This window comes from Artemia sp. Qi Xiang Cuo, chromosome 9 (genome assembly GCF_049724085.1).
Source record: "Artemia sp. Qi Xiang Cuo chromosome 9, ASM4972408v1, whole genome shotgun sequence".
NCBI lineage: Eukaryota > Metazoa > Arthropoda > Branchiopoda > Anostraca > Artemiidae > Artemia > Artemia sp. Qi Xiang Cuo.
This window is the reverse complement of record NC_142802.1, coordinates 4,381,752-4,408,239: the sequence shown is the minus strand read 5'-3', so window position 1 is coordinate 4,408,239 and position 26,488 is coordinate 4,381,752. Positions and strand designations below refer to the sequence as shown.

Genomic DNA, 26,488 nt, shown 5'->3' with positions numbered 1-26,488 from the left:
ATATAACGGTCAATGATGAAGACGGGGTTCAATTACTTGAACCGGAGGTTGAATGTATACCACCCCCTCTGTGTAATATAACGATATTAGAAGATAGCGATAGTGATGATGAAATAATTGAACCAGACATTATATATTTAAAAACCGTTGTAAATATTGATTTTCAAATGAGTAAATGATAATAAGAATGATTTATTTTTTATCTTTAATAGAAAACTAGACTGTGCATTCATAGTACTCTACTAAGTCATCTAATCAAACTAAACTCTTTATGTACAGAAGGCTCTGCTGGTATCCTTATTCTATACGTATCTAATATGAGGAAATAAAAATAGCAGAAACAAATTTATTGTATGATTACAATATAAAAATCATTATACATATCAAAAAAGAGATTCATCGTAAAATGGTCTATGAGAACTCTTCCACCACGGTTTTCGTTGCTTAAAACCCTTTCCATACAATAACGTCTAATGTTATCTCTTAAAGGTACGCTCTTTGTCTTCTCTCGGAACATACTCATCATAATAATCCGAGTTATATCTTGTACTATACACATTTTTCTTTACGGTTTTATTGCTGTCTTTTATACTATAGAGAAATCCCTCCTTTACCACTCTCTTCTTTTGATTCTCCTTTTCTATCACAACTATCCTTCTTTTATCTGAGCCTATTTTACTTGCAATCGGTATAAATTTCTCTCCATGTCACATATAATTTTTCTTCTCGTTTCCTCCAGATTATGCTCATCTGTCTCTGTCACTAAGCTGGCCAAGCATTCAGTAGGTTCGGGTGAATAATCAAAATCATCAACATGTTCTTTACAAATAAGAATGTTGCAATAAAAGGATATTTCTAACTCAACATGTTCACTCATGTTATTATACTGCTAACTAAAAACTTAGTGAATTCTATTCACAGACTAATAAAAACTTTAGCAAAAATCCTCTCCTTATACTCATTCCGCCGCTACTATGCAAACAAGCCCTCTGATTGGCTGAGAAGGAAACACGTGATCTAACTGTTTCCGGGAAACTCATAACATTTGCCTAGAGCAACAACAACAAATACTATTTCTGGATCATAACATTCGCCTCGAGCAACAACAAGAAGGAAGTGTCATTGACCTGCCCCCATTAGACTCAATAATCCATGAACGGGACAAAGTTTCTGTTTTTCCATTCTCACTGACAAAATCCATAAAAACATCAAATAAATCGATCAACACACATAACCATCCAAGAAAACATCCATAAATGTGACAAAATTCCTGTTTTTCAAATTCTCACTGACAAAAACCATAAACCACGTGGTTCTATGCCCATATATGGTGTTAAAAAAAGTTGTAGGTGGCAGCAGGGGTGGGTGACACAACTCAATAAGGCCCTTCTACTAGTATTGTGATGCCGAAAATTGTGATTGCATAAAATTTTCATCTGTCAAATATGATATCTCCGGTAATACTGACAAGGACGAATTCTGATCATAATATGGCATTGTGTGCATATTGTCCAGATTATCATGTTGAAAATTTTCGGGATGACGTAATGATCGCATATCATCCTCCCCTTGGTTGGTATAAGAATTATCAGAAAATTGTGGTTTGTACTGTTCGTCCATAAGTATTGGGTCGAGATGTTGAGCTAGTGGGAGTTTAAAGTTTTCAAGTTGTCCTCCACTACTTACAACAAAAGAGCCTTCATAGTAATCACTTTCATCTTTACTCTCGTGCACCCTACCCCTTACATCACTATTGCTAAATCTTTCTATATATTCATGTTCGTCTTCTGCACGCATTGTATTGGGGTAGTGAAGGTTATGGACTGCTGTTTCTGGCGTAACTGGCCTTGGTGTTGGTGGTATATCGTTTTCAGTTGGAAGGTAGGCTTTCACTGATTCTGGAATATTATCTCTTTGCTGAAAATTTAAGTGAGAAGAGCTTTGCTCAGTGTAAGGGCCACAATTTATACTTTTGATTTGGCAAGAACTACGATCAATAAATTTTCTCTCAACAGGATTTGTTCTTAATTCTTTCTGGTCTTCTAAAGGGGCTGGAGACGTCCATTCATCACTTCTTTTTTCATTAATTGATACACTTTCGTTCTGACTCTCGATATCACTGTTGATTCCAGGTTCAACTGTTGTTGGGGCTAATTGATGAGCTGAAAGCCAATCTTCAGTGTCAGGATTTCCAAATCTTTCTTTCTTCTCAGCCAGAACATGATCATTTTCGGGCTGGGTATGATCTTCCATTTAGTCTTATGTGTAAATGACACAAGAAATCAAGAAGTGTATCTAAAATAGAAAAAAAATATTAAATTTTGATTTCCTGTCATTTCGGTACGTTTATTTTATAAATCATTCGGGAATATTTTTAGATCGATCAAATTTCAAATAATATACACTATTTCTGTAAATACTACCATCGAAAGGAAGCAATCCGAATTCAAAACCCTAAAAAACCCCACTTCAAAATTTATGACGCTTTAAGGCTCTTTTACAAGGGCAGTCTGTTTAGACGACTGGCTACAAACCATCACTCTAACTTTCACTACTACCCTTAAAGTTTTAATTCCCTAAATTTTGGTATGTTATTTTTTGGTATGTTATTTAAATTTTGGTATGTTATTTTGATTTTGGTATGAATAATAAGTTTTGCATGTATGATAATTTTGGTATGTTATTTAAATTTGTGTATGTATGATAATTTTAGTATGTTATTTAAATTTTTGTATGTATGATAATTTTGGTATGTTATTTTGATTTTGGTATGTATAATAATTTTTATATGTATGATAATTTTGGTATGCTATTTAAATTTTGGTATCTATGATAACTTTGGTATGTTATTTTTGCTCTCCTTTGGTTTCGATTTATCAACGAGAGACAAAATCTTGCCAATCACCTTATAGCTGATATTCAGTTATATCCGTCAACGGAATTAAATTCTTGGCATTTTTAATGCAGAGTTTTTAGATTAAAAATAATTTTTTTTTTCAAATCGCTAAAAAACGAATGAATCTGATGGTTTAAGCATCTTGCTCTTTTTGTGCAAGTTACAACTCATTTGAAACAAATCATTTGTTTCAGAGGTATTTCACCTTACTTTCACCCGGTTTTAGTCAATTATGGTTTCGTGAAATCAAGCAACGTATACTCACATATACTCATAGTATATACATAACCTGCAATACCCAGTATTTTCTTATTTATTTTTTCTTGAAAATCCTCTAATTGATTAATTTTCAGAAATTTGATTTTATTGGTTAAAGCATGACCAAATACCAATAGAACCACGTACTAAACTGAGGGAAGCCACCATGGTCGTTGGTGCAAATGTGTCAACAATGGCAGCCGTCCATGTGGTTTCAGTTCGATAAAATCAAAGTTCAAAATAGGGATAAAATCCTTTTTAATAGACAGTGTATATAAATTCACCAAAAATACTAGATATTTCGGTCACATATATAGTGACCGTCATCAGTAGTAAAACTAAACTAAAACAACTTAAAACAAAAGTTTATTAGATAGAAAATATATTTTTGCGGAGGACACTCCACCACAACCCTCAAGGAAAGGGTTTTAAGCTATGCACTGAGGGCGTATAAGAACGGTTTTGTCAAAATGTATTATTTTTTTTTTCCTTTATAGCAGGGCACTTCGTATCAAAGAAGTTGAATTATAAACTTCGAGAAGGGCTCATTCAAATGGAAATTGGAGTGGCTTGTGCCGTTTTTAATAGTCTAAAGTGATTGGAAGGTGAATAATACCCCTTACACACCCAGAATTTACCGAAACTCATCCACAAACAATTTTGAGATATCCATTTTGTTAAGCGTAGTTGATTTCCATATAGAAATTATGTTTTTGAGGAGGACACTCCCCCACAGCCCTCAGGGCAAGGGTTGTAAGTTGTGTCCGGGGGGCATATAAGGTTTTTATAGAAGGCAATGTCCTAGAAACGTCAAAAAATGCTCATTCGATTGCAAATTCAAAGGGCTAGTGCCCTTTTTAATAGTTAAAAGTGATTGGAGAGCAACTAACTCTTCTTTCATGCCCACCTTTCCCCAAACACAGACAATCAAAGTTTTGAGATATCAATTTTATTCAACGGTGTTTTTAGTTCTGGATATTATGTGTTTGTGTTTGACATCCCCCCCCCCACCACCCGCCGGGCCAGGGGTGGACGTTATTGGCTGGGGGCCCCTGAGGTTTTTATAGATCGTTGGGTAGAAAAAAATTCATAAATGGCTCATTCGATTGGAAGTCGTAATGGCTAGTGCCCTTTTTAATATTCAAAAGTGATTGGAGAGCAAATAACACCCCTTCCACGCCGACCATTTCCCCAAACACATTCAATAAAAATTTTGAGATAGCCATTTTGTTCCACGCAGTTCAAAGCTCAGGAAATTATACCTCTGGGCAGGATATTCAACCCACAATTTTCAGGGCAAGGGTTATAAGTTATGCCCTGGGGGCATATTTGATTTTTAATGAAATCTTTGTCGTAGAAACTTGAAAAAGGAATCATTCGATTGGAAATTGGAGTGGCTAGTGCCCTTTTTAATAGTCGAAAGTGATTGGAGGGCAACTAGCCCCCCCCCTCACGTCTATCACTCCCAATCAAAATTTTGGTCAGCGTAGTTAATTTCCAGAGGGAAAATATGTTTTTTAGTATTTTAATCCCCCAAAACCCTCAGGGCAAGGGTTTCAAGTTATGCCCTGAGGGCATATAATAACGATACTGGCACATTTATTTTTTTTTCCTTTAGAGCTGGGCACTTTGTATCAAAGAAGTTGTCTTAGAAACTTCTAAAAGATCTCATTCAATTGGAAATTGGAGTGGCCCATGCCCTTTTTCATAGTCTAAAGTATTTGGAAGGCAACTAACACTCCTTCCACGCCCACCTTTTCCCGAAACACATCCAATCAAAATTTTGAGATAACCTTTTTGTTCAGCGTAGTTGATTCCCTGATAGAAATTGTGTTTTTGAGGAGACCACTCCCCCAGAACCTTCAGGGCAAAGGTGTTAAGTTATGCCCTGGGGTCATATAAGGTTTTAATAGAAGGCGTTGTCGTAGAAACTTCAAAAAAGGCTCATTCGATTGGAAATTAAAGGGATTAGTGCCCTTTTTAATAGTCGAAAGTGACCCGGTGGCAACTAACCCCCCTCTCACGCCCACCTTTTCCCCAAACACATCCAATCAAAATTTTGAGATAGCTGTTTCATTCAACGTAGTTTTAAGTTTTGGAAATTTGGTCTTTGAGGATGACAACCCCCAACAGCCCTCAGGGCAACGGTTGTAAGTTATGCCATGGGTGCATAACTTAAAACACATCCAATCCCCTAACACATCCAATCAAAATTTTTAGATTGCCATTTTGTTCAGCGTAGTTGATTTCCAGATAGAAATTATGTTTTTGAGGATAGATTTCCCCCACAGCCCTCAGCAAACATTTCCCCAAACACATCCAATCAAAATTTTTAGACAGTCATTTTGTTTCGCGCAGTTTAAAGTTCAGGAAATTATACCTTTGAGCAGGACATTCTCCCCATACTCTTCAGGGCAAGGGTCATGCCCTGAAAGAATATAAGTTTTTATTGAAATCTTTGTCGTAGAAACTTGAAAAAGAGATCTTTCGACTGGAAATTCAAAGGGCTAATGCCCTTTTAATAGTCGAAAGTGATTTGAAGGCAACTAAACCCCCTCTCACGCCCACCTTTTCTCCAAACACATCCAGTCAAAATCTTTAGATAGCCATTTTATTCAACGTAGTTGAAAATTTTGGAAATTAGGTCCTTAAGGATGACAACCCTTCCCCCCACAACCCTCAGGGCAACGGTCGCAAGTTAAGCCCTGGGAGCATGTAAGGTTTTTATGGAAAGCGATGTTGTAAAAACACCAAAAAGGGCTCATTCAATTGGAAATTGAAGGGGCTAGTGCCCTTTTAATAGTCCAAAGTGATTTAAGTGCAACAAATCCCGTTCTCACGCCCACCATTTCCCCAATCAAATCCAATCAAACTTTTGAGATATCCACTGTTTTCAACATTGTCAAAAGTTCTGGAAATTAGGTCTATTAGGATGATAACCCCCTCAGAGCCCTCAGTGCAAGGGTTGCAAGTTATGGTCTGGGGGCATATAAGGTTTATATAGAAAGTTACTGTAGAAATTTTAAAAAGGTCCCTTTTGAAATTGCCCTTTTTAATAGTCGAAAGTGAGTGGAGAGTAATGGACCCCCCTCCCACACCCACCATTTCCCCAAACACATTTAATCAAAGGATAAAGATAGCCATTTTGTTCAACGTAGTTGGAAGTTCTGGAAATTATCTATTTAAGGATGACAAACCCCCAGATCCCTCAAAGCCAAGGTTGTAAGTTATACCCTGGGGGCATATACGGTTTTTATAGTGACGGTTGTCGTAAAAAATTTAAAAAGGGGCTCATTCAAATGGGAATTGAGAGGGATAGTGCCCTTTTTAATAGTCTAAAGTGATTGGATGTTAACTAACCACCCTCTCTCGTGCACCAGTCCCCTAACAACATCCCATGAAAATTTTCAGATAGATATTTTGTTCAACGTAGTAGAAGTTCAGGAAATCAGTTCTTTGAGGTTGACGACCCATCCCCTCCCCTCCCACCCAGCCCTCAGGGCAAGGGTTATAAGTTACGCCCTTGGGGCATATGTAGTTGAAAATTCTGGAAATTATGTCTTACAGGATGACAATCACCCTCAAAGCCCTTAGGGTAAGGGTTGTAATTTATGCCCTGGGGGCATATAAGGTGTTTATAGAAAGTGTTGTCATAGAACTCAGAAAGGGCCCATTCGATTGGAAATCGAAAGGTCTAGTGCCCTTTTTAATAGTCGAAAGTGATTGGAAGGCTTGAAATTTTTATAGTAAAGATCGATGTTGATATAATGTATAATTTTGTTGTTGTTGTTGTTTAGACCAGGTCACTTCGTATAGAAGGAATTGTGTTAGGAACTTCAAAAAGGGCTCATTTGATTGAAAAGAGAAAGGGCTGATGCCTGTTTTAATAGTCGAAAGTGATTGGAGGGCAAATAATCCCCCTCCCACGCCCACCTTCCCATTTGCCTTTATGTTTAAAAACTAAATGTTGCCTTAAGATTAAATCAAAATGTACTGTGACAATGCTAATTCCCGATTAGGTATCTCAGCTGTATCCCAGGAACTACTGAGGGTATTATGTTCAAACCTTTGGTTATACTTCTGCTCTTAAAATTTAACCAAGTCAAAATAGCGTAAGTGTATCCAACCTATCAAAGAAAGTAAGGAGAATTTTTTGCGAATGGTATCAAGTTTTTCATTTCAGGTCAACTAGAGGAGGTATGAAACGAAATTAAAGACTACTATTTGTGTCCAGATTTTAAAAGTGTGTATGCTGTTAAAAATTTCTTAAAACTGTTCTCCAGCATACAAATAGAAGACAAAACTATAAACTCTTGAAAAAAAGAAAAGATTTAATGGATTATTTTCTTCTTCCCTGAAAATAATATTTAAATAAAAACTAAAATAAATTAGTTAAAACGGAAATCTAATACTCTTAACAAAAGTACTATCTCCATTTTGTGATTGGACGTGTTCAAGGGAAGCAGGAGCGTGGGGGGAGGGGGATATTCGCCATCTTATCAGTGTTGACTATTAAAAAGGGCCCTAGCTACTCCAATTTAAAATAGAATGAGCCCTTTTTGACGTTTCTACGACAACTCCTTCGATACGAAGTGCCCGGGTATGGAGAAGAAAAAGAAAAAAGAAAAATAAATAATACATTGTCCCCACATCGTTCTTTACTGAAGCAGCGCTATCGCGCTGTCTACGATTGATCATTTAATTGTGGATAAAGCCATTTTGTAACTGAAATAGTAACATTAAGTACAATGAGTTGTGCTGCTAACAAACGAATTTAAAGTGAAAAAAACGAACTGATTCATGTGATGCATTAACCCAGTTAAGTATTTTTTAAGACACTTCGCTACACCCGGCGCAATGGCTATCATCTATCTGCAATACCAATAGAACTACTTTGTCTACCTTAATAACGCACTAATTTATACGTAATGTAGTTGAAAAATGCTAAAAAAAATCCGTTTAGAACATTATTTTTAATTATTCTTCCTTTAATGCACAACTATTTCTAGCTGCATGTTTGCAAGTTGACCTTGAAAATGTAGCTGACGAAACCTCAGTATATACAATGTGCTTAGAATGTGTTCATGCCAACATTGGTCTGCAGGAAAACCGTCCCTAGTCCTCTGAAGGCCCGTAAGGTGACTTTTGGGTTGACATGGGAGGGCTTTACACTTGTCCCATGGTAGGAAGCAATCGTGCTAACATTGTTGGCTCTGCGCTTCAAAATGAACTAACAAGCCTACTGGGAGATGAAACAGCTGTTAATAGTATGAAAGGAGTATGTAGAACCTTTTATTGGGCCAGCGGCATTACCACAATCGAAGGTAATGGTAACAGACATAGTACAAACACAGCTTTCAGTGGTACCTGTCCAATCGGGTATGCAGCTTGTGCCATCCTGACAATAGCTGAGCCACATAGAGGAAATTTTGCAGATGATACAGATTTGAATGATGTTCAACTAGCATCTTGTGCATTGTAAAATATATAATGTGTTGTGAATTCAAGGTAGTCTTTATCTTATCCGTTCATCTAAATCAAAATTTTGTACACCAAAAATACTTCTATTTTTATCTGTATTTAAAAAATATTATGTTATAATCGTTTGTATCGTTCGCAATTGAAGAGCTTGTTAAATTTGTTTCTCGATTTTAACCTATGAATATATGAATCATATGATATTTATTTTTTTACATATTTATTTATGGTGCTAGGGTGCTAGAATAGGTTTCAAAATTAATGTCAAGAAGACTAAGTTGCTAAGGCTAGGAATTAGAGAAGATAAAACGTGACGTTGAGTAACGAAAATCTAAACGAAGCTATCCAAGTGGATAGCTTCACTTACCTTGGTAGTATTACTATTAAAGACGGTGAGTAGAGTGAGGATATTAAAAGTAGAATAACCAAGGCCCAGGCTGTTTTTTCACAGTTGAAAAATTTTTTGGAAGAATAGAAATATAAGTCTGTGAACCAAGATTAGAATATTTGAAACTACAATGATGACAGTGATCAAATATAGATCTGAAGCATGGGTATTCCAAAAAACGAAGGAGATTTCCTTGATGTTTTCCAAAGCTACGGATTGTTTTGGGTGCTTGACTAGCTGACCGTATCTCAAACAGTAGGCTCTACGAAAAGTGTGGTTCAATCAGGTTGTCTAGGGTTATAATGAGAGAAAGTTTATGATGGCTAAAGTAAGTTCTGCGGATGAAGAATGACATATTGCCAAAAATAACCCTTCGGTCAACCATCTAGGGCTAAACAGAAACCTGGTCGTCCTCGGTGGAAGTAGGAGGATATCACAAGTAAAGATTTAAAGGGAAATCGGAACTTCCTGGGAGGGTGTAAAGAGGGAGGCTTTGAATAGATTTGGAAGGAGGAGAAGGAGCGTACGTAGCTGTGGTGCCCTTTGATGGCTTTGTGCTGCGGTGAGTTGTTATTAGTAGTAGTAGTTGTATATTTAATAATTCGAGACAGAGTTATTTTTTTAATTTGAGGCAGTTCTTTTTTTTTATGTTTAATAATTCGAGACAGAATTAGATCTGAGTAATTTGATTGAAAAAAGAAATCGATATCTTTAGGAAGAAGGTATTTGAGACAAAATTTCGTTTAAAGGTGTCCTATCATAATACTGACAAGGATAGTGCGATACACTCCTCAGTTGACTGTTGGACAAGGTGTAATTTCAGACCGTTCTTAAAAAGCCTTTTACTGGGATCTTTAGCAGCTACGATCAAAATAAGAACATACTTTATTTTGAGAACAATCAATATCTTTCAGAAGACAGTGTCTGTTGTAAAATTCAAATTTGCCAATTCTGAAGGTTGAAGCTCTTTAAACCAAAATTTCTAGGTTTAGGCAATGCCAATTAGATTCTAATGAGAATTATGTCCATTTATTTGTATACAGCTATCTATAAGCTAAGATAGCAGTAGGCTTACTCATTTAATGCAGGACAATATAAAAGCAAGTAAAAGACAATTGACCAAATAATGCATCTCTGTAAAATGGTGCGACAAAAGGGGGCGTGGTTTACCCTAGTAGAGTTGCCATTCCCTCAAAATGTGAACCAAGTTCATATCAGGTTCTGGTCTTTTGATAGCATGGCATGGCATGGCCTGATGGCTTGGGGAAGGGGAACTTTAGCCCTACTCTTCTTAGTGGTATTTTCTGCTTGTTTTGAGTTTGACTTTGTTTTTCATTGTAATTTCTGTTTGTTTTCGATTTGATTTTCATATTGATAGTCATTTATAGTGGTTTACCCGGGACAAACTATTTGACCTTATTTCTACTCATCTTTAGGTTAATGTCGCTGTTCTCTTTTCTTTGAAAAACTTTTTTTCGAAAAAAATTTTTTTCAAACTAATTTTTGTTCGTTTTTAATTGACAGTCTTTTTGATTGGTTAAGAAAAGATTGTCTCAAATCATTTTGGCTTTTCCCAATATAAATCCAGATTTTGCCTTACTATTTGAATGGGCTTAGTTCCTGAGTGCCCACTCAGCGCTGGGTCCCGTGTCATTGCATCCACGACGGAGCGCCAACCGCACGGAACACCCACCGCATGGAACGACTACTGCAGGGAGTGATCACCGCTTGGAGTGTCCATTCATGGAGCGTCTACGATACGGAGTGTCCAATATACGGAGTGTCCACAAACGGAGCGTACGGAGCGTTCCACAAAAGAGTAGAAAACCACAGGCGGTAGTTTTTATTAGCCCAGCTTTGATTTCAAAAAGAGAACTAGGTTTACGAGAAGGGGAATCCACAGATACTTGACATATTACATTACAAACATAAAACACGTTTCCCAGAGAAAGCGGAAAAATCCACAAGAAAATATGCTCAGATTTCCGCATCCGATCCAATGGAAATTGCGCTGCAAATTCGCGGGGAGCGTAGAAAAAATGAGGGGACCAAATTGCCCTCCAATTTTTTGGTCACTTAAAAAGGTCACTAGAAGTTTTAATTTCCGTTTGAATGACACCTTTCACGATATTTTAGGACTGATTAGATGTAATTGCAATAAACTGGCGAAATGGGCAAATAATACATGGGTTATTATGGATGGCCTTATGGCTTTAAACAAACTTATTCATTTAAATTAAACTTTATATCCACAAATTAGCTGTTTATAGTCAACCAGAATCGAAATTGAGCACGGTATTTCATACCTTCCCTAATTTCCTTTTTGCCACTCCCGACAAAGATGCCGCTGCTAAAACAATTGCACGCTCCGTGACAGCCTGTGATGAGTGGATACTCCGTATAGTGGGCACTCAGTGCGGTGGGTGCTCCGAGCGGTGGTTGCTCCGAGCGGTGGGCGCTCCGTCGTGGACGCAGTGACACGGGATACTATGGGGGTGAGCACTCAGGAAGCAACCCTTTATATGTTGGACAAAATTTTGCAACATTTATAATACTTTTACTAGTAATACTAGTAGGAACCCATCTATTACATTCGAACAGAAGTCCATATATAGGAATTGAATACACTTAATGTCCCTGGTGAAAACCTGGACGATATTTAATATCCTTGGTAAAAAATAGGGACAAAATTCAATGCCCTTGTTACAATTGTTATTTCTAGACCAATCCGTTGATAAAAAATAAGACAAATAAACGAAGATTTCAAATTTTGAAACCGTTATGTTAGCGTGGAGGGTTTTTTCCAGTGGAGGGGTTTGTGGGGGGGGGGGGAGTGGTATTGTCCGTGAAGGCGGGGGATAAACGCCTAGACAGGTAGAAAGTGACAGGGCGAAGGGATCCTCCAGTAACAGACAAAAAAAGGAGAAATAAATCTGGCTTTAAGATTTTATAACGTCCAATTTTTTTGTTTTTTTTAAAACAAAACAGAGCTTTTTTATTAATCATCTTAACAGTCATTTACATCAAGACTTTAAAAAGAAAACAATTCTAACAAGATTGAGCATGTAAAGATTCTAACTTGCGTTTTTCCCAATGTAAGTACGGTGGTTGAGTTGCCTGCAGGTTCAGTTACACGAGGGTTCAGTTGCACAGTGGTTCAGGTGCACGGTGGTTCAGTTGCACGTTGGTTCATTTTCGCGGTGGTTCAGTCGCACGGTGATTCAGTTGCACAGGGGTTCAGTTACACGGGGGTTTCAGGTCAACTAGACGAGGTATGAAACTAAATTAAACACTTCTATTTGTGTCCAGATTTTTAAGAGGGTTTATGTTGTTAAAAATTGCTGAAAATTTTTCTCCAGCATACAAATAGCAGGCCAAACCATAAATCTTTAAAAAAACGAAAAGATTTAAAGTATTATTTTCTTTTTCTCTGAAAAGACGGTGTCAATATAAAACGAGCAGAAATTAATTAAAAAAACTTTTTCCTCAAAAAAAGTTTTTCAAAGAAAAGTAAAGAACTATATTAAAGAAAAAATGAGCAAAAATAAAGAAAAATAATCTACCAAGTGTGAAACTACCACAAATCAGCATCTATAAATAAATAAAACTAAAAACGAACAGAAATTACAATAAATAACCGAGTAAAACACAAAACGACCAGAAATTAATATGAGTTGGGCTCAAAACCCCTATGCCTTCCCAAGGGCAGAACATAATTTGCACTTTACTAAAAAAAAAAACACAAACGAATATGCATTGTCAGTTTAATATACAATACTGATATTGAGTAATCAAAATCTTAATGTTATTTGATTTATTAAAGTTAAAATAGTAAAAATATTTATATTTTTTTCAGTAAAAAAAAACACAAATGAATGTGCAATGTCAGTTTAATATTCATATACTGATATTAAGTAATCAAAATCTTAATATTATTTGATTTATTAAATATAAAAAAGTAAAAACATTTATATTTTTTTCAGTAAAGTGCAAATTATGTTTCATAAAGTTAGCCTGTTTTTATCTTAAAAACACGCTTGTGTTTTTAAGATAATTTTAATTGTATACTGAAAGTTACTGATGTCACAACTGGTGTAAGACTATGAAATGCCTTATCGATTTGTTTAGTGTTGTTAGGCTACAGGCTCACTTTTGATTCTTAAATCAATAATCCTGTTTTTTATACTTGACTTTGGTGTTTTCAGTAAAGCGCTAGTTTTGTATAATCCTAACAGCACAGGGAAACATAATTAGTTGGTTTATTTGTACTACTTTTATTGATATATGTTAGATAGGCTGTGAAGTAATAATTTTTGTTCTTTTTAAGTTTCAACTTTGCTCTTTACTTCCTTCGGAAAAACTTTGTTTTTTTTAAATTAATCTTTGTTCGTTTTTGATTAAAATTTAATGTAGAAACAATATTGCCATGATCTTTTTTATTTCTACGGAATAATGTATGTTCGTTTTAAGTTTTAATGGCAGTCCGTAGTTTCAGTTGAAAAACTTATTTTTAATGTAGTTTCTAATTATCACCGATCTAAGGGAGATAAGACACCTATAGAAACTACTGCAAACAACCTTGACAGCTGCGAAAAACTTTCAGTCTATAACATGAAGTTCATCATCCATACTTCACAAAACAATACATGTTTTTCAGAAATGTGTGTTTTTCGTTGAGCAAAAAGCTGTTTTTACTCGGCCGACTTACCTTGAACCCAATGAAGTATGCAAAGTGTCTCATAAGTCCATACACGGGATTCTGTTTTGACCATGCCCAGGGGTATATTTGCATAAGAAGGGGGCGTTTACCTCACCCTCCCCTAAAATTAATCAAAAGGACCCCCTGGAAAAATAGTAGCCTGAAAACACACATCCCGAAACTCTAGAGGAAATGATCTTCCCCCCTCCCAAATATTTGGCCTGTGTCAGCCTATCCAGGACATTAGCTCATGTTTGATTTCAAAAGATTGGTATCAGGCTCAGGGCAAGCAATACAAAGAAATAATCATTCTGTATCTGTAACCCATTCCTCATGCTGTGTTTTGCGGAAAACAGCAGCAGTTTTGGGGATTGCGTACAATGTTTTACTAGTGTTCTTGTTGGGAGAAGCAAATCCGTATGATCTTGGTATTTTCCAACGCAAGCAGAAACGTTCTCTGTGGTCAATTGGACTACAGATTAATTATACTACACTGAAAAACTGATTGTTGTTGTTAGATTTCATATCAGTTCCAAATATCATGCCAGGATATGTTTGTTAACATAATAGGGGCTTTTGATATGGTAATTTCCTTTCAAATGAGCACTTTCTCAACATTCTGCGACTTCTGGATCCAAGCGATCCCCCTGGGGAGGGAGAGGGAAAATGGACAAACATCTAGGCTTCCCCTGCAAAAAAATCCATGTTGTTCAGGGGGGGGCTATAATTCTCTTGAATTAAGAACCGTGAACAGGATGACTGCAATAGTGCACTTTTTGTCGACTCAACTTTACACATTGAGACGTTAGGGAGAGGGATTATCCTCGGAAAATTTGCATCTGCGATGGAATTGTCTGGGGGATTTTTCTGTGGGAGGGGGAAATTTTCTGTGGGATAAATTCTCCATGAAGAATTTTTGTCATCCACTATCGACTCACAGCGTAGGGCACTGACCGCAGCAGAGCTCCTACCCTCGCCCAAAACAGGCCACTCTGGATACGAGTAACGGCGCAGGCGACTGGTTTCCTCTACGCTGGCAACGCTGCCGAGCAAGAGTTTTAAGTCTGGTAAGTAAAAATAAAGAATTTTTCGCGAGAGAATTTTTTTCGATATAACACCTTAAATGAAACATTCTTTGTCAGACCACACTGCCTTTATATGACGGCCAAATAAATGTTCAAATGGGGTTAAATCTATTTATTTACAGTGAAAACAGGTACAAAAGTTTCGATATTTCGATCACATATGCAGCGATCGTCATCAGTAGAAACACTTTTGGGTCATTCATAAAATACTGAGTTTCCTGGTCATTCACTAATTTTTTTTCGGAGAGAGTTCAATGACAGTTCACTCGAACGTGTGCCTCACACAACACTGGCGGATCGAGGGAGACCCCGCCCCCTCCCTATATATTTTTTTCTAACACCCTCTGTCCGTTTTTTTTCAGTTTTTGATTATTTTTTTGTAAATAAATTTGTCAATTTGGTCGATTATTAAATAACTGTTTAATTTTTTAAACAAAATTTTTTATAGTCGACGAATTTCCCTCTGTCTTATTCAGATCACTAACTGAAGTCGACGAACCAATTGAATGAATAAAACAAAAATCCTTTTCTTCCGTCGTTCTTCATATATATATAAGTATTTGAAGAAGAGATTAACATTTTCTCCAATTAGATAAAAATGTTATTTTCAATTGAAAGTAAAGATCACCGTTAAAAATCAAAAGGAACATAAATTAGTCCATATATGAAGGAGGCAAAGCCGTAACCATAGGGGGGGGGGTAGTGGGTTTGACCCCATCCCCCCCCCCGAAATGTTTGTCTGACTCGTAAAAACAAAACAAAAATGAATATAAACAAATTTTGTATGCGTTTTTTGAGTTTTTTTGTGATCCCCCCGCCCCCGCAAAATTTTTGATTTAAAAACCCACCGAGACCAAATCTTGGTATGGCGTTGGGAGTAGGTGCTCTCCTTCTCAAAAAAATACTATTAAAGATAAAGTTGTTAACACTTTTAAAGAAGCTTCCTATTCTAATCGAACGGCCCTTGTGTTTCAGGAGTCTTACTTAGAAAATTGGGAGAAACAGTCAATCTTTAGCGTAAAAAGGAAAGTGTAGAGGAGGGAATAACCCCATCAGAAACGAAACAATATCTGTTCATGTTGGGCTTTAAGTTTGCTCCTTAGTTTCCGTTTAAAAGAAAAATGTTTTGTTATGTAATTTGTTATCGTTTTTCAAATAATACCGGTAAATTTGACTCACTCCGCATGAAAAATCCCCTTCCCTCACGGAAAACTCCTCCTTGGAAAATTCCTTCCATGTAAAATACACCTCCTGCAACATTCCCTCCGGACAATTGCGTCCTTGTTGAAAAGTCCCTTTCGCACCGTAAAATGTCTTGCGGACGATTTAGCCTCAAAAAACTCTCCTTCGCATATCATTTTTCTAATCATTTTTCCACACTCCAAAAATACCCCGTTCCGTGTAATTTTTTTCCATGGAAATCACGGGAATTTAGAATGAATTCAATTTATAATAATTTAATTAGGGGAGAGGTAAAAATTTCTAATAGTAGTGAGTTAAATAGTAGTGACAACCCTTTAGGCTAAAGTTGGGACGAGATTAAAGCTAACAAGTCAACAGACTTCAGCTAAACTTGCAAATAAAAAAATCGCCTTAATTCATAATGCATGGGTGTCGTTGGCCTGTTGCCATATTTAAACTTTGATTACCTAATTAGCTTAAATGTTTTTAAAATATTAATTTAATCAGGGGTGGCGACCAGGTTTTTTTCTTTCAAGTAATCATAGTTTCGTATTTTTGCTGGATCTCATTTGCCGATCTGAATTTATAAAGGCAACATATCTGCTGTGCTAGGGATTTTCGACGTCTTTTCTATGATTATAATTTTGGCCGGATTTTGGAAGTCTATTAAGATGTGAGTTTTATCTATTTGTTCGTTTTTTTTCTCTTGTATGCTATTTTTTGTCCGTTTTGTTAGATGATTTAACTAAAAAACATTTCTTACATACAGCAAATCATCCGAGAAAATCAGCCTAATGAAGAAAAAAGAGAATATCCGTCTCATTCAGAGTCATTCAAAGAGGAGGGACAACCGAGTCAATTTCCCAGGGCTCCAGGCTGGGGGGGGCACCATGGCGAGAAACCGGCCCGAGTTGATAATGGTTTTAGGTTTTTTTTGACTTCTCTTTCACTAAAATTTTCGGTGGCGGTAGGGCGCTGTAATTAATTCATTCCTGGGCATCAGCAATCCTAGTAACAACTCTGGTCCCATTATCAACATATTTACAATGCTCAAAACAAACCCATGCCCAATTTGGTGAAAGCTTAAGTGATGCCAAAACCGAATCGTTGAATTCCAACTGCCAACGGTTTCTGAACAAGACAGTTTAAATAATAATATGAAGCAAAAACTTGGCTTGCTAAAATTTGCAATAAAATAGCGTGCAAAACAGTTCATGTACCTCATAATCAAAATAACTGAGCAACACCAGTTTGGGTCTTCCTACTCGTTGCGTCTTGGGTGACAGTTGGTTAAGGGGTTTCCTTTTTAGAGATTAATCAAAAAAAAATTTTGGCACAACATAAGCTTTTGAAAAAAAGTAAGGAAATCAATTAAACCAAAAATGAACGAAAATATAATCAAATAATCTACCAAGCACACAACTACCACAAATCAGTATCGATAAATAAATGAAACCCAAAATGAACTGAAATTAAAATAAGTCAAGCTCAAAACGAGCAGAAATTAATCTTAGTAGGGTTCTAATGCCTATGCTTTGTAAAAGCCAGAATATAATTTGTACTTTACTGAAAAAAAATTCAAATGTCAGTTTAATATACATATGCTGATATTTATTCATTAAAATCTTAATTAATTTTTGTGTTCTTAAAGTTATAAGTGAAAACATTTAAAAGGATATTTTTCAGTAAAGTAAAAATATACCTTATATGCCCCCAGGGCAAAACGTACATCCCTTGCCCTGAGGGGTGTGGAAGGGGGGGGGGGGTTGTTCATCCTAAAATACATAATAACCAGAACTTTTAACTAAATTGAAATAGTTTTTTTAGTTATTGATGTGTTTGGGGAAATGGTGGGCGTGAGAGGGAGGTTAGTTGCCCTCCAATGAGTTTCGACGATCCTATTAAAAAGGGTACTAGCCCTTTCAAGGTCCAATTGAATGAGCCTTTTTTGAAGTTTATACGACAACATTTTCTATAAGAAAACCTTATATGCTCGAAGGACAAAGCTTACAACCAGAGCCCTGAGGGCTCTGGGGGAGAGTCATCCTCAAAGACCTAATGTCCAGAACCTTTATCTACGTTGAACAAAATGGTTATCTCAAAATTTTGATTGGATGTTTGTAGGGACATATTGAGCTTGATAGGGTGGCTAATTGCCCTCCAATCACTTTTGACTATTGAAAAGGGCACTAGCCCTTTCAGTTTCCAATCAATTGAGCCCTGTTTGAAGTCTCTATGAAAATGCTTGCTATAAAAACTTCTTATGCCCCCAGGGCATAACTTACAACCCTTGCCCTGAGGGCTGTGGGCGTCTTTAAAGACCTAAGATCCTTAAAGACCTGATCTTAAAAACTTTCAACTACGCTGAACAAAATGGCTGTCTAAAAATTTTGAGGCTGTGTTTGGAAAAAAGGTGGGCGTGAGAGGGTGGTAAGTTGACCTCCAATCACTTTCAACTATTAAAAAGGGCACTAGCCCTTTTTCAAGTTTCTACGACAAAGCTTTCAATAAAAACCTTATATGCCCCCAGGGTTTAACTTATAACCCTTGCCCTGAGGGTTCTGAGGGGGTTATCATCCTCAAAGACCTAATTTCCATAACTTTAAACTACGTTGAACAAAATGGCTATCTCAACATGTTGTTTGGATGTGTTTGGATAAATTTTGGGCGTGGAAAGACTGTTAGTTGTCTTCAAATCACATTCAACTATTAAACAAGGAACAAGTTAATTTAATTTCCAATCGAAGGAGCCCCTTTTGAATTTTCTACGAAATATCTTTCTATGAAAACCTTATATGCCCCCAGGGCATAACTTATAACCCTTATCCTGAGGGCTGTGGGGGAGTGTCTTCCTCAAAAACATAATTTCTATCTAGAAATCAACTCCGCTGAACAAAACTGCTATATCAAAATTTTGATTGGAGGTGTCTGGGGTAATGGTGGGCGTGGAAGGGGTGTTAATTGCCTTCTTATCACTTTCGACTATTAAAAAGGGACCTAGCCATTCCCCTTTCCCCTCGAATGAGCCCTTTTTGAAGTTTCTCTGACAAATTTTTTGATACGAAGGGCCCTGGCTTACCCCCCCCCCCCCCCAAAAAAAAATGATAAATTGTGCCAACATTGTTCTTTACTTAGGCTGAGCAATTGCGCTGTCTATGAGAAGACGAAGGCGTCTTAAGTAAGTACATCGAAGTCCAAAGTTTAATCAGAATATGACGTCTCCTTTTCAAGTGGAAAAAGAAAAAGCCTTGTTAAACCATTAACGCATATCAGATAATATGAATGATAATCGGCAAATATGATTAATAATAAACTTTATGCTTTGTATTTTAAAATCCTTCTTAGATTTAAAGGAAAAAAAATCCAACTTTTTTTCTTGCAATCTTGTCAAAGCAGTCTCTTTGGTTTGTACCATGAATACTACTACTACTACCAAAAACTCACCGAAGCATCAAGCCGCCTGAGGCCAACAGAGCTACACACGCTCCCTCTCTATCTCAATATAATTATATGGTATTTATACGGAATAATGTATGTTCGTTTTAAGTTTTAATGGCAGTCCGTAGTTTCAGTAGAAAAACTTATTTTTAATGTAGTTTCTAATTATCACCAATCTAGGGGAGATAAGACACCTATAGAAAAACTGCAAACAACCTTGACAGCTACTAAAAACTTTCAGTCTATAACATAAAGTTCATCATCCATACTTCACAAAACTATACATGTTTTTCAGAAAAATTTGTTTTTCGTTGAGCAAAAAGCTGTTTTTTCTCGTCCGACTTCCCCTGAAAAAGCCATAATGAAGGCAGGACTTTATAAATCACCTACTGACTAGCAGAAACTAGAAGGCTACCGTAACAAAGGAGAGCTGTTTAAAGGGTCATTTAAAACTTATATTTATATCTAATCGCTTTTTATAAATTTGACTTGATAACACATTCCCATAAAGTGCACTTTCGGTTGTTTCCATCGTTGGAAAAGATACCTTTTTCATTAATTAATCGAAAAAACTTTTTCCACAAAATAAGTTTTTTGAAAAAAAGTAAACAACTACTTTAAACGAAAAATGAGCAAAAATAAACTCAAATAATCTACAAAGCGTGAAACTACCACAAATCAGCATCGATAAATAAATGAAACTCAAAACGAACACAAATTACAATAAATAGCCGAGTCAAACTCAAAACAAGCAGAAATTAACATAAGTTGGGCTCAAACCCCTATGCCTTCCCAAGGCCAGAACATAATTTGCACTTTACTGAAAAAAAATATAAATTTTTTACTTTTTTAGCTTTAATAAATCAATTAATATTAAGGATTTGATTACTAAATATCAATATAATTATATTAAACTGACAATGCACATTCATTTGTGTTTTTTTCAGTAAAGTGAAAATTAACCCCCGTGTAACTGAAACCCCCGTGTAACTGAACCCCGGTGCTACTGAACCAACGTGCAACTGAACCACCGTGCACCTGAACCACCGTGCAGCTGAACCCTCGTGTAACTGAACCTGCAGGCAACTCAACCACCGTACTTACATTGGGAAAAACGAAAGTTAGAATCTTTACATGCTCAATCTTGTTAGAATTTTTTGCTTTTTAAAGTCTTGATGTAAATGACTGTTATGATGATTAATAAAAAAGCTCTGTTTTGTTTTCACAAAAACTAAAAAGTTGGACGTTATAAACTCTTAAAGCCAGATTTACTTCTCCTTTTTTTTGTCTGTTACTGGAGGATCCCTTCGCCCTGTCACTTTCTACATGTCTAGGTGTTTAACCCCCTCCCCCAAAGAAAAAAACACTCCCCCCACTCACAGACACCCCTCAACTGGAAAATACCCTCCTCGCTAAAATTAAGGTTTCAAAATTTGAAATATCATTTTATTTGTCTTATTTTTTATCAACGGATTGGTCTAGAAATAACACTTGTACCAAGGGCATTGAATTTTATCACAATTTTTTACCAAGGATACTAAATATCGTCCAGGTTTTCACCAAGGACCTTAAGTGTCGTCAGTTCCTATATATGGACTTCTGTTCGAATGTAATAGATGGGTTCCTACTAGTACTATAGTAAAAGTATTATAAATATTGCAAAATTTTGTCAAACATTTAAAGGGATGCTTCCTGAGTGCTCACCCCCGTAGTATCCCGTGTCACTGCGTCTACGACGAAGAGCCCACCACTAGGAGCAACCACTGCTCGGAGCGCCCACCGCAATGATCGCCCACTCTACGGACTATCCACTCATCACCGGTTGTAACGGAGCGTCAACAATAGCGTTCCATTCGGAGGGTCCACATTTTTTTTTAGAAGATACTTTCAACCATAGCTAAGAGAACTTAGCAAATATTCGACATAGGTCTCAGGGTTTCCACTTCTACTTATTTTGGTGGCAGGATACTTAATTTTGGACTATTCTACTTCCAAATATTAAATTTACTTATCTACTTACTTTTTGCTTATTTTTAGAAGCTCAAGTTTTTGTGTCATACAGAATGGAAGGCTGCAATTGTTTTAGCAGCGGCATCTTTGTCGGGAGTGGCAAAAAGGAAATTAGGGAAGTTATGAAATACCGTGCTCAATTTCGATTCTGGTTGACTATAAACAGCTAATTTTTAGATATAAAAATTAATTTAAATGAATAAGTTTGTTTAAAGCCGGAAGGCCATACATAATAACCCAGGTATTATTCGCCCATTTTGCCAGTTTATTGCAATAACGTCTAACCAGTCTTAACATATTGTGAAAGGTGTCATTTGAACGGAAATTAAAAGTTCTAGTGCCCTTTTTAAGTGACCAAAAAATCGGAGGGCAAGTTGATCCCCTCATTTTTTCTACGCTCCCCGCGAAAATTTGCAGCGCAATTTCGATCGGATCGGATGCGGAAATCTGAGCATATTTTCTTGTGGATTTTTCCGCTTTCTCTGGAAACGTGTTTTATGTTTGTAATGTAATATGTCAAGTATCTGTGGATTCCCCTTCTCGTAAACCTAGTCCTCTTTTTGAAATCAAAGCTGGGCTAATAAAAACTACCGCATGTGGTTTTCTACTCTTTTGTGGGACGCTCCGTAGTGCGGATGCTCCGTTTGTGGACGTTCCGTATAGTGGACACTCCGTATGGTAGACGCTCCATGAATGGACACTCCGAGCGGTGGTCACTCCCTGTAGTAGTCGTTCCATGTGGTGGGTGTTCCGTGCGGTGGGTGCCCCGTCGTCGACGCAGTGACACGGGTCGCAGTGCAAAGTGGGCACTCAGGAACTAAGCCCATTCAAATAGTAAGGCAAAATCAGGATTTATATTGGGAAAAGCCAAAATGATTTGAGACAATCTTTTCTTAACCAATCAAAAAGACTGTCAATTAAAAACGAACAAAAATTAGTTTGAAACAAAAATTTTTCGAAAAAAGTTTTCCAAAGAAAAGTGATCAGCGACATTAACCTCAAGATGCGTAGAAATAAGGTCAAATAGTTTTTCCGGGTAAACAACCATAAATGAATCTCAATATGAAAATCGAATCCAAAACAAAAAGAAATTACAATGGAAAACAAAGTCAAACCCAAAACAAGCAGAAAATACCACTAAGAAGAGTAGGGCTAAAGTTCCCCTTGCCCAAGCCATCAGGCCATGCCATGCTATCAAAAGACCAGAACCTGATTTGAACTTGGTTCAAATTTCGAGGGAATGGCAGCTCTACTAGGGTAAACCACGTCCCCTTTTGTCGCACCATTTTACAGAGATGCATTACTTGGTCAATTGTGTTTTACTTGCTTTTATATGGCCCTGCATTAACTGAGTAAGCATACAGCTAGCTTAGCATATAGCTAGCTGTATAAAAATCAATGGACATAATTCTCATTAGAATCTAATTGACATTGCCTAAACCTAGAAATTTTGTTTTCTAGAGCTTCAACCTTCAGAATTGGCAAATTTGAATTTTACAACAGACACAGTCTTCTGAAAGATATTGATTGTTAGTAGAAAGGGGGGTGCTACTCGTGACGGGAGTCCATATATGGGCATAGAGTCCCTAGGGAGATGGTTTTTGTCACTGAGAATGAAAAAACAGGAATTTTCTCACTTGGAAAAACAGGAAAAAACAGGAACTTTGTCACATTTATTTGATGTTTTTCTTGGATGGGTATGTGTGTTGATCGAGTTATTTGATGTTTTTATGGTTTTTGTCAGTGAGAATGGAAAAACAGAAACTTTGTCACTTTCATGGATTAATTAGTCTAATGGGGGTGGGTCAATGACACTTCCTTTTTGTTATTGCTCGGTACGAATGTTATGATCCAGAAATAGTATTTGTTGTTGTTGCTCGAGCCAAATGTTATGAGTTTCCCGGAAACAGTTACATCACGTGTTTCCTTCTCAGCCAATCAGAGGGCATTGTTTACATAACAATTTGACCTTGAGATTTCGTATATAACGGGCATGCAATGTGATTCAATTATCAGAAAGTATTGTGAGACAATGGATAGAACAATTAACATAATTGATGAGCTTGAGGCCTTGGCAGCCGCAATTAGCAATGTAAGTGCATTTTTATTTTCAAACGAATTTTCCTTGGACATCCTCCAGTATATTCAGCTAAAACGTACATATATTCCTTTACCCCAAACCCCCCCCCCCCAAACCATTGTTTTACAATCAAATTCTCACAAAAAGAAATAATTATCCTTTCGTTAAATTCCTTCCTTCTATATTTCCAGCTAAAGCGATCACTGACTTCTGTCAATTTTTAATGAAAATGCCGCTCTGTTTTGACACAAGACTCCAATGTGAGGCCTATAATTAGCTATCACCCTTTCCGGTTTACAAACGCGGTCAACAGAACTATTCTTCCGTCAAATTAAAACACAATGATGCAATAATTAAGCTTACACAACCTGTATGGAAGTAGAGAAACAAGTTATTTCCGAATTAGGGTCTAACAATATCCCCCCCCCCTCCCCCATTGTCTTACAACCCCAAATTCCCGCAAAAAGAAATATCCTTTCGTTAAATTCCTTCCTTCTATATTTCCAGCTAAATCCCCCCCCCACCAATGTTTTACAATCAAATTCTCGCAAAAAGAAATAATTATTCGTTCGTTAAATTCCTTCCTTCTATATTTCCAGCTAAAGTGATCACTGACTTCTGTCAATTTTTAATGAAAATGCCGTTCTGTTTTGACACAATCTCCAGCACGAGGCCTATTATTAGCTGACACCCTTTCCGGTTTACAAACGCGGTCAACGGAACTATTCTTCCGTCAAATTAAAACACAATGATGCAATAATTAAGCTAGGCCTACACAACCTGTATGGAAGTAGAGAAAAAAGTTATTTTGGAATTAGGGTCCAACAATATCCCCCCTCCCCCATTGTCTTACAACCCCAAATTCTCGCAAAAAGAAATACCTTTTCGATAAATTCCTTCCTTCTATATTTTCAGCTAAATCCCCCCCCCCAGACTAGAACAAACATCACTTAGCTAAGAAAACGAAATAAATTCTTTTACCCTCTAAAGCAAAACACTACAAAAAGAAAAATCTTTTCTCAAATTTATTTTTTCTGTAAGCCTATCAACTTCTGTCTATCTCTTAGCTATTAACCCGCTATGTTTTGACATAAGCTCTCCGCACAAGCATATAATTATTTTGTCACCCTTTTCCGGTTTTGCTTACGATAGCGGTCTAGCCAAAGGGTTTGTTTTGGTTGTCAAATTAAAACAGTTTTAGGCAATAATTAGATTGTGGATTCGTAACCTGTATGGAAGTAGAGAAACAGATTCTAAACAAAATAATTGCCAACAATATATTTGGGACATTATGTGAAAGGGGGAGGGCAATGCCTTCAATTCTACCGACATCAGTGTAAAATGAAAAAAAACTAGTTCTTCGAATTAAAAGTAAGGGGGGGGATTCGATTTATAGTTATGTACACCAATTTAAAATAAAAAAAATTTGTAAATATATGCGTTGCTTCTCTAGGCATGTTTTTTAATTTTTTTCAAGCTTTCAATAAAGTTTCTTTTATATTACAGGGTATTAATCCAGGATTTTTGTTCGGGGCGGGGGTTAGCACTTTTAATAGTGACAAAATAGAAAAGATAATTGTTTCTTACCTTAATTGCTTCTTCGTCATTTAGTGATTTTAGCTATAACATTTGAATAAAAGGTAGTAAGATATGCCTTTCGCTTGAATAAAACGCATGATTAACTCAATGAGAGGGTAGACTTAGGGTGGGTTAATTTTCCTAAATTTAGGTGGGGGGGAGAATATGGGTTTTTTGCTTTACTTCTTTGCGATAAATGCTTTTCTAAACAAAATTATGTTAATAACTTTCTTTCTGTAAAAAGAGAGAAATTATTTTAATACTAATTTTTTCTTCTCTTCTTTAAGGCAAATTATGAGGAATTTGCGGACCCTACATCGAAGAGAGCTATGGCTGGCGCAAATAGCGAAGAATGCTTGTCGCCGCCACCCGCTAAGAAAGCGAGGGCCAATAATGCGCCCCCTGCGAAGGCTATTGTCATGCAATATGGTCGCTGGCCAAAACCCTCTAGCTCCACGCTACTTGACCCAATGCAACCTGTCAGAAAACCAAAGAGAGAGTGGGCGAATAGCTACAATGCCGAAGCCCCACCTACGCAAGCTTTTTCAAGGGTCTCCGAAGCTGTCCCGGCTGCAAAAGTCACAGCTCCTGTACAAGAAATTAACGACACCGCTCACTCCGCCATCCTACACATGTTACGTGGACCTTCGGGTACGCAAGCCCAGACAGATTATGAAAATGTAAGCATTTTTTCCTCCCTATCACTTTGTACCAATGTTTTTTCTTTTTAAATTCCTCCTAGAAACTTATCGCAGTGGTAGATTAGCCCCTATTACATATCTAAATGTAATTTTTTGCTAAGAAACCACTCTTTTCTAATATTTAATATCTCTTCGATATCTCATATGCGAATATTTTTAGGTCACTTATTTTAATAATCACCGCCTTTGAAACTACAAATGCCATTTTTTCTAATATCTACTATTTTCTCTCTTACTATCACATATATTTCTGGGCACCAGTGAAACTGAATGCTCTTTTTCACGTAATTTTAAGAGAGAGATTATCCCATCTGTCACATATTGACGTTCTAATTTAAACTGAATATTTCTATCGTGCCAAAGATTTTAGTGAGGGAAAGCGACTTAATGGTTCTCAACATTTTGAAGTTCAAACTCATTCATCTAACCTCCATAATTAAACTCTTGTGTTTACTGAACCTGTAAGGAATTAAAAATAGTCCAACTTTTGTAGGGCATTATGTAAATGCAGACTCGGAAGAGCTGTGGGATGCACTACTTGCGAAAAAAAAAAATAAACGTACGAATTGCCGCCTTCTGTGTCATATATTAGATTATCTTAAGTTGAATTAACCAAATGCTACTACTAAGCGCTGACTTTAAATAATAATCCAAATTTTAAAAACAGTAGGGTTGATTTGAACACTTTGAAAATG

At 36.7% G+C, this 26,488-nt stretch overlaps 2 protein-coding genes across 2 annotated transcripts in view; one reads left to right on the top strand and one right to left on the bottom strand.

Annotated features, from left to right (window-relative positions):
• Window positions 1-1,392: 1,392 nt before the first annotated feature.
• LOC148948248 (uncharacterized) overlaps window positions 1,393-26,488 on the bottom strand; it is a 35,530-nt gene continuing 10,434 nt past the window's right edge. Inside the window, exon 2 of the mRNA XM_089094706.1 lies at window positions 1,393-2,295. Coding sequence (XP_088950832.1) covers window positions 1,393-2,253 — 861 coding nt within the window. The 5' untranslated portion in view covers window positions 2,254-2,295. The remainder of the gene's footprint in view (window positions 2,296-26,488) is intronic.
• LOC148948249 (vitelline membrane outer layer protein 1 homolog) lies at window positions 6,343-8,636 on the top strand. Its single transcript, XM_089094699.1, is given in 2 exon segments — window positions 6,343-6,376; window positions 8,164-8,636. Coding segments are annotated over 2 exon segments (507 nt in total).